The 10,665-nt window shown below is 43.6% G+C and overlaps 1 protein-coding gene across 2 annotated transcripts; it reads right to left on the bottom strand.

Moving 5' to 3' along the window:
* Positions 1-4,083: 4,083 nt before the first annotated feature.
* Positions 4,084-8,054, bottom strand: LOC125552027 (arogenate dehydratase 2). 2 transcript variants are annotated; one of them, XR_007303361.2, is made up of 11 exons: positions 7,680-8,054; positions 7,477-7,538; positions 7,269-7,361; positions 5,658-5,858; positions 5,490-5,573; positions 5,266-5,361; positions 5,112-5,189; positions 4,914-5,003; positions 4,769-4,832; positions 4,580-4,661; positions 4,084-4,512 (listed from the first exon to the last, which is right to left on the bottom strand). XR_007303361.2 is itself a non-coding variant. In XM_048715477.2 (11 exons), the coding sequence occupies exons 1-11, from the start codon at positions 7,963-7,965 to the stop codon at positions 4,453-4,455; spliced, it is 1,200 nt and encodes a 399-aa protein (XP_048571434.1). In that variant the 5' UTR covers positions 7,966-8,050; the 3' UTR covers positions 4,084-4,452. The 2 variants fall into 2 exon arrangements, 1 of the variants encoding a protein (XP_048571434.1); XM_048715477.2 differs by having other exon boundaries at positions 4,769-4,836; positions 7,680-8,050.
* Between the last annotated feature and the right edge of the window lie 2,611 nt (positions 8,055-10,665).

Below are 10,665 nucleotides of genomic sequence, written 5' to 3' on the forward strand. Positions count from 1 at the left end.
GTAAGTCTTCAAGGTAGACTCCCAAACCTTCACAGACTTCATTCACTGGCAATCCACAATTTCTCTTGGATGCTCAGAACGCGACGCCTAACCGTCTGGAGGATGCACAGTCCTCAAGTGTAATAAGTCTTCAAATCACACAGACACGAAGACTTAAGTGATGCCCAATTTACTCTGGCTCTGGGTGGTTAGGGCTTTTCTCCTCACTGGGAATTTTTCTTTCAAAGGCTTCGAGGTGGGTTGCTCTCAAACGACAAAAGCCGTGCACTGAAATCTGAGCAGCCAACCGTTTATGGTTGTGGGGGTGGACTATTTATAGCCACTTGGCAACCCGACCTGATCTGTCCAAAATGACCCTGGGTCACTAAGGAACTGACACGTGTACCAACGGTCGAATTTTGAACTCACACGGCAACTTTACTTGGGCTACAAGTAAAGCTGACTTGTCTGGCTCTGAACAAGATTTTCTCTCAAAGTCTTCGCTCGAAGACATAGGATTTGAATTAGGCATCACTACAGTCATTCTGACTGGTTCTTTTGGACCCCACTTAACAGTACGGTGATTCCTATGAACTACATAAATGAAATAAAACTACGAAGGATCTAAGTCTTCGAGTTCCATAAGCTTCATAGGGAGTCTTCTCATGTCATTGTCTTCAATATGAATATCTTTATAAACCACCATTGTCTTCAATGTCTTCGTACATTTTTAGGGGTCATCTCTGGTAATAAAACCGAATCAATGAGGGACTTCTACCTGTGTTTTCCTGCAATTCTCACAAACACGTTAGTCCCTCAACTAGGTTTGTCGTCAATACTCCAAAACCAACTAGGGGTGGCACTAGATGCACTTACACTATGTACCTGCTGGTTTATGTTGATGACATTATTCTTATCATCTCCTCGGTGACTGCCGCTGATCGTCTGTTGTCTGCTCTGGGTGGTCATTTTGCTGTCAAGGATCTGGGTGCTCTCCATTACTTCCTTGGTCTGGAGGTTTCACGGTCCCCTGCTGGCCTGACTCTCACTCAGCATAAGTATTCCTTGGACTTGCTGCGACGTGCCGGTATGTTGCAATGCAAGCATGCTACCACCCCTATGTCTGCGACTGGTCGGTTCTCAGCCTTGGATGGTGCCTTGCTTCCTTCCGATGATGCTACAGAGTACCGCAATATTGTTGGTGGTTTGCAGTACTTGACTGTCACACGACCGAACATCTTCTATGCGGTCAACCGTGTGTGCCAGTATCTTCATGCTCCTCGGACTTCACACTGGTCAGCTGTGAAGCTACTACGTTACATCTCTCATACTGTCTCCTATGGCTTGCATCTTCGGCCTACCTCCTTGAGTGATCTCTCGGCGTTATCTGATGCAGATTGGGCTGGGAGCCTAGATGACCGGCGATCAACGGGGGGCTATGTTGTCTTCTTTGGTCGCAACTTGATCGCCTGGAGTACGCGCAAGCAGGCCACAGTATCTCGGAGTAGCACTGAAGCAGAGTACAAGGGGGTTGCCAATGCCACAGATGAGCTTATTTGGGTACAATCTCTATTGAGAGAGTTGGGAGTCTCTCAAGCCGTATTGGGTGTCGTGCAGTTTCCCAAACTCTAGCTTTTACAATACGCCCGGGCGGGCCGCCCGATCACGATTTTTTGACCCAAACAGGCCCCTCAAACAGTCGTCAAACGCCTGGGCTGACCGGCACCCCCCATATCCAGCCCAAATATGGGGCGGATATGGGGGCGTCCGGGCACGCCTGCCACGTTGGACCCGACAGCCCGACCCTACCCCAAATTGCACCAAATCCACCCCGAAGACCAGCCGGATCCATTTGCTATATCCTCTCTTCTTCCTCCTCAGTGTCGTCCGTCTCGCGCTCCACCGCCACGGCCGCTCTGTAGGCGTTCCTAGGCTCTCCGTCACGAGCTCCGGAAGAGCGCTCCCGTCGTCTCCGCGGGGGGTGTCGTCGCCGGCCCGGACGCTGTCGTGGTACGTCCGGCAACTCTTCGGCTCCGCCTTGCGCTTGATGTGTTCGACACATTGACCGGCCAAAATTATTGTGATTTTTTAGGTAAATGATGGATTCCGATGCTTCGTCAGACGAGGAGTATGGACTGATGAAGCTTGACAAAATGATTCAAGATGAGTTATTCGATTCGTCGAATTCAGACGAAGAAGTGGACATGATCATGCTCATGAGCATGCAAGAGGAAATGGACCGGCAACTGGAGCATATTCTCAACTTTAAGGGCTCAATCAAAGGGAGAAGAGTGATCAACCGGAACAGGGTGTCCGGAGCAAAGCTACTGCACAATGACTACTTTGCTCCCACACCTGCTTTCCCGGAAGATCTATGGTTTCGTCGCCATTTTTGCATGCGAAAACCATTGTTTTTGAGCATTGTCGAGGGAGTGGAGGCACATGGCGACTACTTCAAGCTCAGAAGGGATTGCTGCGTCCAACTCTCTTTCTCGGCCAAGTAGAAGTGCACGGTTGCCCAAAGCCATGATTTCAAAGTACCCGAAGAACAAGTTGAAATCCTGGAAGATCAAAATGCGGCTCAGCTTATGAACTTTCTGCAGATGCATCAAAATCTTCGAGATCAGCAGATGCACACACATCTACTCAATGATCTTGTGGAGCACATGTGGATCCATAATGGCAACCAAGGAGACAATGCTTGGGTTTGGCACTTCAAATAAATTTTATGAAAACGCTATCTATGCTTGATACCAACAATTGCTATTTACATGCAACATTGTGTTGCATGATCAACGTGCATGGATTTAAGAGTACAGATTTAAGATATGTGGATGCACGAAAGAAAATATGAGGGCTCGTCCGGATACGCCCGCGGGCGTTTGAGGGGCCGGATTTGTCAAGTCCGATTGTAGATGCTCTTATCGTTGGAAGCTTAGTATGAGAAGCGCAAAACATCTGGGAGTTCGGAAGTTCAGATTCTTCCATTCTCTACAAGTTAGCTTTGTTATGGTCGATCGCAAGGTAAGCAGTGCAACACTGAGGTAGAATGGATGGACTGGTGCATTACAACTTAAGAACCTGAACAAGTATTCTCTATTTGTTTTCTCAGGGAGGTAGAATGGATGGGCTAGTGCCGCAAGTCAGAATTGATCAATTCAGACATCAGCTAAAGAAAAGGATCAGTGTACACAATCAAACACTTTAACCTCTATTATGCCAAGCAAAGGTACAGATCAGTACACCACCCATTGAGGATCTGTTTCACTCAGCTAACATTGGCGAAAGGAATCTTCAGCCGGATTATTTACCCATATTCGCGTATAATGTGTTCCCCTTCTCAATGTTAGAGGAACACACTGATCAAAATACCATACTCAGGTCAAACAATATATCTTCAGTGTTCAGTAATCTGCATGCCTAACAAAACACTGACATGATTTGACAAAAGATAGCACTGATCATGCATAATTTCTAAGCGACTATGTACTACCAACTTGCTTTCACTAATTATTCACTTGCTCATCTGTCAGACTTTACTTATGAGCCCACATGAATATATATGCACAATTTCAGGTCGCTCTGAAAGAATTTTTTTTTGAATTTACTATTCACAAGGGAGCATGTTAGTATAAAATTCTGAATTCTAAACTCGGATCCCAAACAAATAGTAAATAAATTCTAAAAGTTCTAATTTTTTTGTAGATGTTTATGTTAGTGTAACACAAGTGTGCTTGCCAATTTTCATGTAGAATAGGATAGCAGTGCTTCGTTGGTGAAGAAAAACAAAATTAAGTGTAACATTAATTTGGAGGTAACATTTGTCGTTCGACTTGTTTTTTTTCACAGCTTAAAATGCTTTAAGCTTTCCTTCTAAAACTTTGTAGGTACTATTTGGGCGAGACAATGAACACATCTATCTTTTCCAAAATATATAACCTAGCCAAAATATATTTTTTTGCACGCAGGTGTATATATTCCCTAGAGCCAAAAGCAATATTCGAAATAAAACTATATAAGCGGGCACGGCAAAGCACGCCTGTTCCTCTAGTTCCTATTCTACAAGGCCCGGTAATTTTGAAGTTTCGACACAACCAAAACATATAAAGGCTTTAAAACCTTACGAAAGTATTCCCCCCAATCACTTTATATCCACTTTGTTGACCCCCACAACGCATAGTTCAGTATTCTGATTCTACATTGTACTCAACCTGAACAATCCCCGGGAGTATATCCACTATTCTGCTGTGGACTACCCACGTACATTTTATGAGTAATAAGACTGCTCAAGTCCCAATCCAAGTACTAGGAAATATGCTCTGAGAGCTACATGTTTCTGACTCTATAATGGAGAACTATGTTTATTTCATTACACCAAACAACAGCTATCAAAAGGCGGATGTTTATCCGATTAAGAAAAAGGCACACAATTGATTAATCACTAACATGTGATCTGCAGCAAGCACTTGCTATTCAAGCTTCGCTCACGTCTGTAGGATAGCTCCCCAGGACTCTTAAAAAGGTTGCAAACTCCTGCAAATAAAAGTAACATGAGTCACTGTTCGCTTGACGCCAGATAAAAACTACCAAGAAATATCACCTCCAAATTTCTGAGAGCATTCTGAGTTTTTGGATCAGCCATAGACGCCTCAAGATCGACATAAAACAGGTAGTCGAAGTACCTATTCAGCCAAGGATCAAATGGTTAGAATTAGTGCTTTTCATATTTGGGTAACACTTAATGAAACAAAATTGAATAAACACGAGGATTGTAGGGTTATTATCTAACTTGACTCGCGTGGAGAAAGCATCATCAGCTACACGAAAAGGCCTTTTCTTGTGTGGACGGCTTTCTATCTTCACATCAACATACTGTTAGAGAGTTATACAAAGCACATGCAAGTGATGAAACGAAGCAATGTTATTTAATACACCTTGGTGAGGTTGATTTCCCTCAGTGCAAAAACTGCAAGTGCCTTGAAGAGCTGTCCAGGTCCTTCTTCAAGTGAAAACACAATACTAGTCTGAAAATCAAATGATCATGCAACCAATCAACCGACTTTGTTTTTCCCCTCCGTAAGGAGTGAACTACTGGAAGGAAGATGAAAGAGACTTCCCATTGCAATCTATACCTTGAATGGTTTATCAACCCGGGGTATAATAGGTTCCCGAGCAAGCATCATAAAACGGGTGACATTGACTTTTTCGTCCTAAGGTACATAATGGACTTATGGTGAGGATAAAGAACAAAATACAATGTCCCAATTTAGCCTAAAATCATGATACCTGAATATTTTCAGCAAGAATATCGAGTCCATAAAGTTCAGCAGCTAATGAACTGGCAACAGCACCAGTGTCTTGGAGCATTTGTTCTGCGACTAACTATGAAACAAGCATATAGCGTTATGGTTAATGACAATGACTTTACACCATGAGTCACTTGAAAGAGTGAACCAAATATATAGCCATCAGAAGATAAATTCCGCGTAAAAGAGGAAGCATCATTATACCTTTGCTGCACCAGCAGTGTCATCAACGGCCTGTCTATGTTCAATTCCTAACTCTGTCAGCGTATGCTCACATTGCGCAAGAGCCTGAGAATTTAAATTAATGTGCCTGTAAGGTTATTACAGAAACAAGTGAAAAATATCGAGGCCACACTATCCAATAGGTTTTACCTGGGGATGACTAATGACATTTCTTAGGTTCCCGATCTTCACTCCACGATTGGCTAACAAGCAATGCCGAACTGCAAGGCGAACCTCTCCAACTATGTGCAGCTCATGCCGAAGTAAAAGGTCATAGTTCCGATGTATACTACCACCCAGAGTATTCTCAAGTGGCAGTACCGCCCTATCAACTATCCAGTTTTGAACAGCCTGATAAAGATCCAGAAGACATCAAAATTGCAGCACATTTTTTTTGCTACATACACCTTCTATGTATTACAATATGCCATGCAACATATGGAATACAATTGCTCTGATCTACTGCTGTCTGAAAAGGCTAGTTTAGAAGAAGATTTTGCTAATAAAACAATCTCTCCGGTTACCTAAGGGATGTCGTTTTGAGCATATTTAGGGTCAACTTATGGAACTTCGACTACCAATATCTTTAAAACTATTTAAATTAGATACTTACAAACCATCCATACGTATATATTCGACTAGACGGGTACTTTCATAATACATAATTTTGTTCGAGTACATAAATGACAGTAGAAATGAATGACCAAATGATGAGCATGCTGTCTCGAGAAAAGAACAAGTATGGAGTATGGACAAATGAATATGCGCCAGCAATAGGTTCTTTGTGCAGTGCTAGCATATTCCATCTAATAAACTAACACGGAGCATGCTTGTGTACTTGCACTAATGCTAAGGATGTCGTGCAACAAATACTGAGCCTGGAGGAGGGGAAGAGGGTGCTAGTAGCTTGCATGCTTTGGAAATGGTGGCAGAGGAGGAATAAACTGAACAAAAAGGAAAATGTGAGCACAATTGAAAGCACAGCCATTCAGGCAAAGAAGTGTGCGTTCGAATCACTGAAGCTGCATGAGAAGCCCATCAACCAGCAAGCTAGACAAGCATTACCATTGTGGCAGTGTCCCGTCGGAGACACTTTGAAAATCAATGTAGACGGTGCTTTTCACGACACAATAAAGTCTGGCGGCTGGGGCTTTGTCATACGCGGCCGAACAGGAGCTGTACTAGGTGCAGGTGCGTGAAGACTCACTCATGTGTACAGTGCGAGTCAGACTGAAGCGGAGGCCTGTTCAGCAGCACTGCAGACGGCAGCCGAGTGGGGAATAATCAATATTCAAATTGAGTCGGACTGCCAGCAGCTGATTAAGGCGTTGGAAAGCACAGTTTTCGATATGTCACCGGAGGGTGTTATCTATAGAGACATGCGACAGTTCCTGAGGCTTAATTTCAGCTCTGTTATCTGTTCCTATACTATAGTCCCCGTGCATGTAACAAAGTTGCTCATGCCCTTGCCGGGTTTGGAGCTCGTGGCCAGGATACCTGTTGTATTTGGGTGGAATCTGTGCTGGTTGATGTAAGTGTTCTGGTGGCTGGCGATCTTGCCGACACAGTCTTAATGAAATAGAGAATTTCAAAAAACTCCAAACCATCAACATATTTCATCAACAAACATTTAACCTCATTTGAATGTCCCATCTTCTGGAATCATGACATGAATCAACATAAAATGCGCAACTCACTGCACCACGAACAGCATACACAAACATATCTAAACAGGCCCAAAAAAGGATCATACTAGGATACCTGAAATGCAGTATCAAAGTGCTCGCAGGGCACTGTCTGGCAATTTGGATAGGCCTTCTTTGCTGCAGCCTCGCTGTACGCTCCAGGGAAGCCCTGAACAATCACCAGACCAGACTCCGTTCAGATTCACAACAAAAAGAGCACATACACAACACAGGGAGATTAATACGCAATGAGACCAAAACAGCACAGGCGTTTCGTCGAGCACCTGGTAGGCAACCTTGAGCCCCTCCCCGCTCGACTCCATTAGATCCGCACTAGTGAGAGGCCCTAATAACCCCAGCACAGAACCACGCACGCCATGAAGAAAGCGCCAGCTGATTAGTTAGTCTAGTTATTATATTATACTAATAAACAAACGAGAAAAGAACTTCTGGAGATCGGCTAAAAAAGCGCCGCCGCTGGACTTACGAGGCAGCCCGTGCGGATCGCGGTACGCGGGCAGAGGGGAGTCGGCGACAGGTATAGGCGGGGCCCGGAGGCCGTTGAGGTCGGCGGACCCTACGCCGTCCGCCACGGGCGCCCGGGGCTGCCGCGATGTAGAAGGGAGGGGGGCCGAGTTAGCGTTGGCGGAGCTGCTGCATTTGATGGAGAGGCGTGGTAGCGGGGAGGAGGGGGACGAAGAGGAGGAGGCGGCGACGGCGGAGCGGGTTCGGGCGGGGAGGAAGGGGAGCCGAGGTGTGGTCATGGAGGCCATAGCCGCCGCGCTGGCCAGGAAGGAAGGAGGGGGTGGGGGGTGGCCGATTGGGGAAGTCGAGAAGCGGAAAAGGAAAATGATCCCCACGGCCACGGGATTTTCCAAACGTGACGCGAGATTTCTTTTGCGTGGCGGAAAAGTGGAACACGATGCACGGGCGGTGAGGCTGGAGAACAGTGCGTGGCGACGAGCCAACTGTTGGAAGTGAATAGTAAAAGAGGACTGTCCTATAAAGACGAAAGATACGAGTGATATGACTGAAGGGTGTACCTGGACGGAAGTACGAGTACATAGGTTTCTTGAGGGCGAAGAAAATACATAGTAGTTTTCGCGAGAAACAAGGAATCTATTTAATTAGTACCCGTTTAATTCTAATACCAATCTATTTAGAGAAGGTTAGGTACGTACTTAGAGCCAAGAAAGTATATAGACTTTCTTGAGAACCAGGTAAATACATAATTGCTTGAGAAACACGGAAAGTATTTAATGTTTTAAATCGCGTTTTGCCGGTTTTTTTTAGCATCAGTACAGACACAAGCGCTCATATACACGCGCATACACTCACCCCTATGAACGCACACACGCACACCCTACCCTTATGAACACCTCCGAGAGACTGAGCCGGCATATCATCTTGAGATTTACGAAGTCACCGTAGACTCCTCGTCGTCGACGAGAATGTCTCCTTCCACTGAAAGCATATCACCGAAAATCCTGAAATAAATTCAGGAATAATGCGAACACCAGGATTTGAACCCTGGTGGGTTGAGGATATCACTGTCCACCTAACCAACTCAACCACAGGTTGATTCGCACGTTTTGCCGTATTGCAGGGTTCTCCGAGCTAGAGGTATGTCAGCTATCGCCGAAACTATTTACAATAGCATTTATATAAAGTAAAAAGTAAAAATAAAATTGCCAAACAAAAAAGCATTGGCCAAATAGTAAGGTCTAAGAAGAACCCATCATCGTTGCGTCGTCGTGAGTGTGGATGGGAGTCGTGAGTCATCCGATCCTTCAAGATAAAGAAAAAAACTCCCAAGAAAGGTTGGATGCTACACTGTTATGGTTTCTGTTTCTTCATGTTATTTACTAATACGTGCTAGTAGAGAGCTATGCCCAATAGTGTTATAGCAGTTGTAGCTAGTAACACCAGTGAAAAAAATGCTAGCCACAACTTTCGTTGATGACGCGTTATTTTTAATTGAGGTCAGCATTAGTTTTTTCAAATAGTGTTGGTGTCGGCTTAAATCGTACATCATAGCTATGTGATTATTGTTGGCGTAGGAATTTTAGGCAAGGCCGTCTGTATGTGGGCCCCATCATCCTCACCATCCGTGGAGTACTACTGGCATAGAAAAAATACCCACGCCAGCACTGTGTCTGCTACTTGTGGTGTAAGATTTTGTAGCAACGTCACCAGTATTTTAAGTGCGGCCCAGTTCACAGATATTGTGTTCATAAGTATATGCAGCTCTACGTATAAATAGTTGTGCCTAACTAGCTCAAGCTCTCAACATCTGATCTCTTATATTTTTTGTCAATCTTGTTTCTCTCTGCAGATCCTAGATAATACACGTGGTCATCCGCTACCCTCAACCGATTTAATCTATCGACAACTATCGATCTAATCTAGGTACTCCCTCCGTTTCTTTTTAGTCTGCATATAAAATTTCGTCAAAGTCAAACTTTGTAAAGTTTGACCAACTTCATAGAAAAAACCATCAACATCTACAATACTAAAGCTATACAGTATGAAAATTAATTTCATGATGCATCTAACAAATATTGATTTCATATCGTGAATCTTGATATTTTTTCTATAAACTTAGTCAAAGTTAACAACGTTTGACTTTGACCAAATCTTATATGCAGACTAAAAAGAAACAGAGGAAGTAATATGCCCAATTTTCGGTTTTCCATTGTTAGCAAAAGATATATATAGTCATGTTGGAGACCTTTTGTAGGAAATGGGTCGATCAATAAATGAGTTCTTCGAGGTGGCGTTGGAAGATATGAATTGCAAGCAAAAAAGATATCTTATGCCCATGTAAGAAGTGTGAAAACGGAGTTTTGATTGACCCTTCCAGTGGTCGTGTGAAGATGCACTTGTTGAAACATAGTTTCATGTCTGGTTAGGCTGTTGCCAATGCATGGATGCTTAGATGAGGTGCTAAGTACATTATAGCTTAGCAACTATACTCCCCAATGCATAGTTGCTTAGCTTAGGGCATCTTCAATGGTTGTAAGATAGTTGTTGGTAGACTTTGTTACATAGGATTTTTGATTATGTGGCATACAATAAATGAGGAAAGAGAGAAATGTTGTATATACATGAACCAACACCCCTTACACAAGCTTCAATGTAGAATGAGAGATCACCTTATTTATTATCTTGAGCAAACTAGATACAACTCATTGGAGTTGTTGTATGTTAAGACTAGCCACAATGAAGAATAACATAAACTAGTAACATACACATTTCTCTAGACTATGTTACTACCTTCATAGTGGGTAGTAACTTAAGTGTGGTAACATGCAAAGATTCATTTATTATGTTATAGACTCATATTGCATTGGGACATGTGATGTTACAGTAACTAGCTAAGTTACTACAACTAGCTCTCTCCTCATTAACTAATTGCCACATATGCAAATTTGCTGAGTTGGACCCGATGTTACTGCTGAAGTTACTCCCAC

This window comes from Triticum urartu, chromosome 4A (genome assembly GCF_056163025.1).
Source record: "Triticum urartu cultivar PI428250 chromosome 4A, HENAU_Tu73, whole genome shotgun sequence".
In the NCBI taxonomy this organism is placed as follows: Eukaryota; Viridiplantae; Streptophyta; class Magnoliopsida; order Poales; family Poaceae; genus Triticum; species Triticum urartu.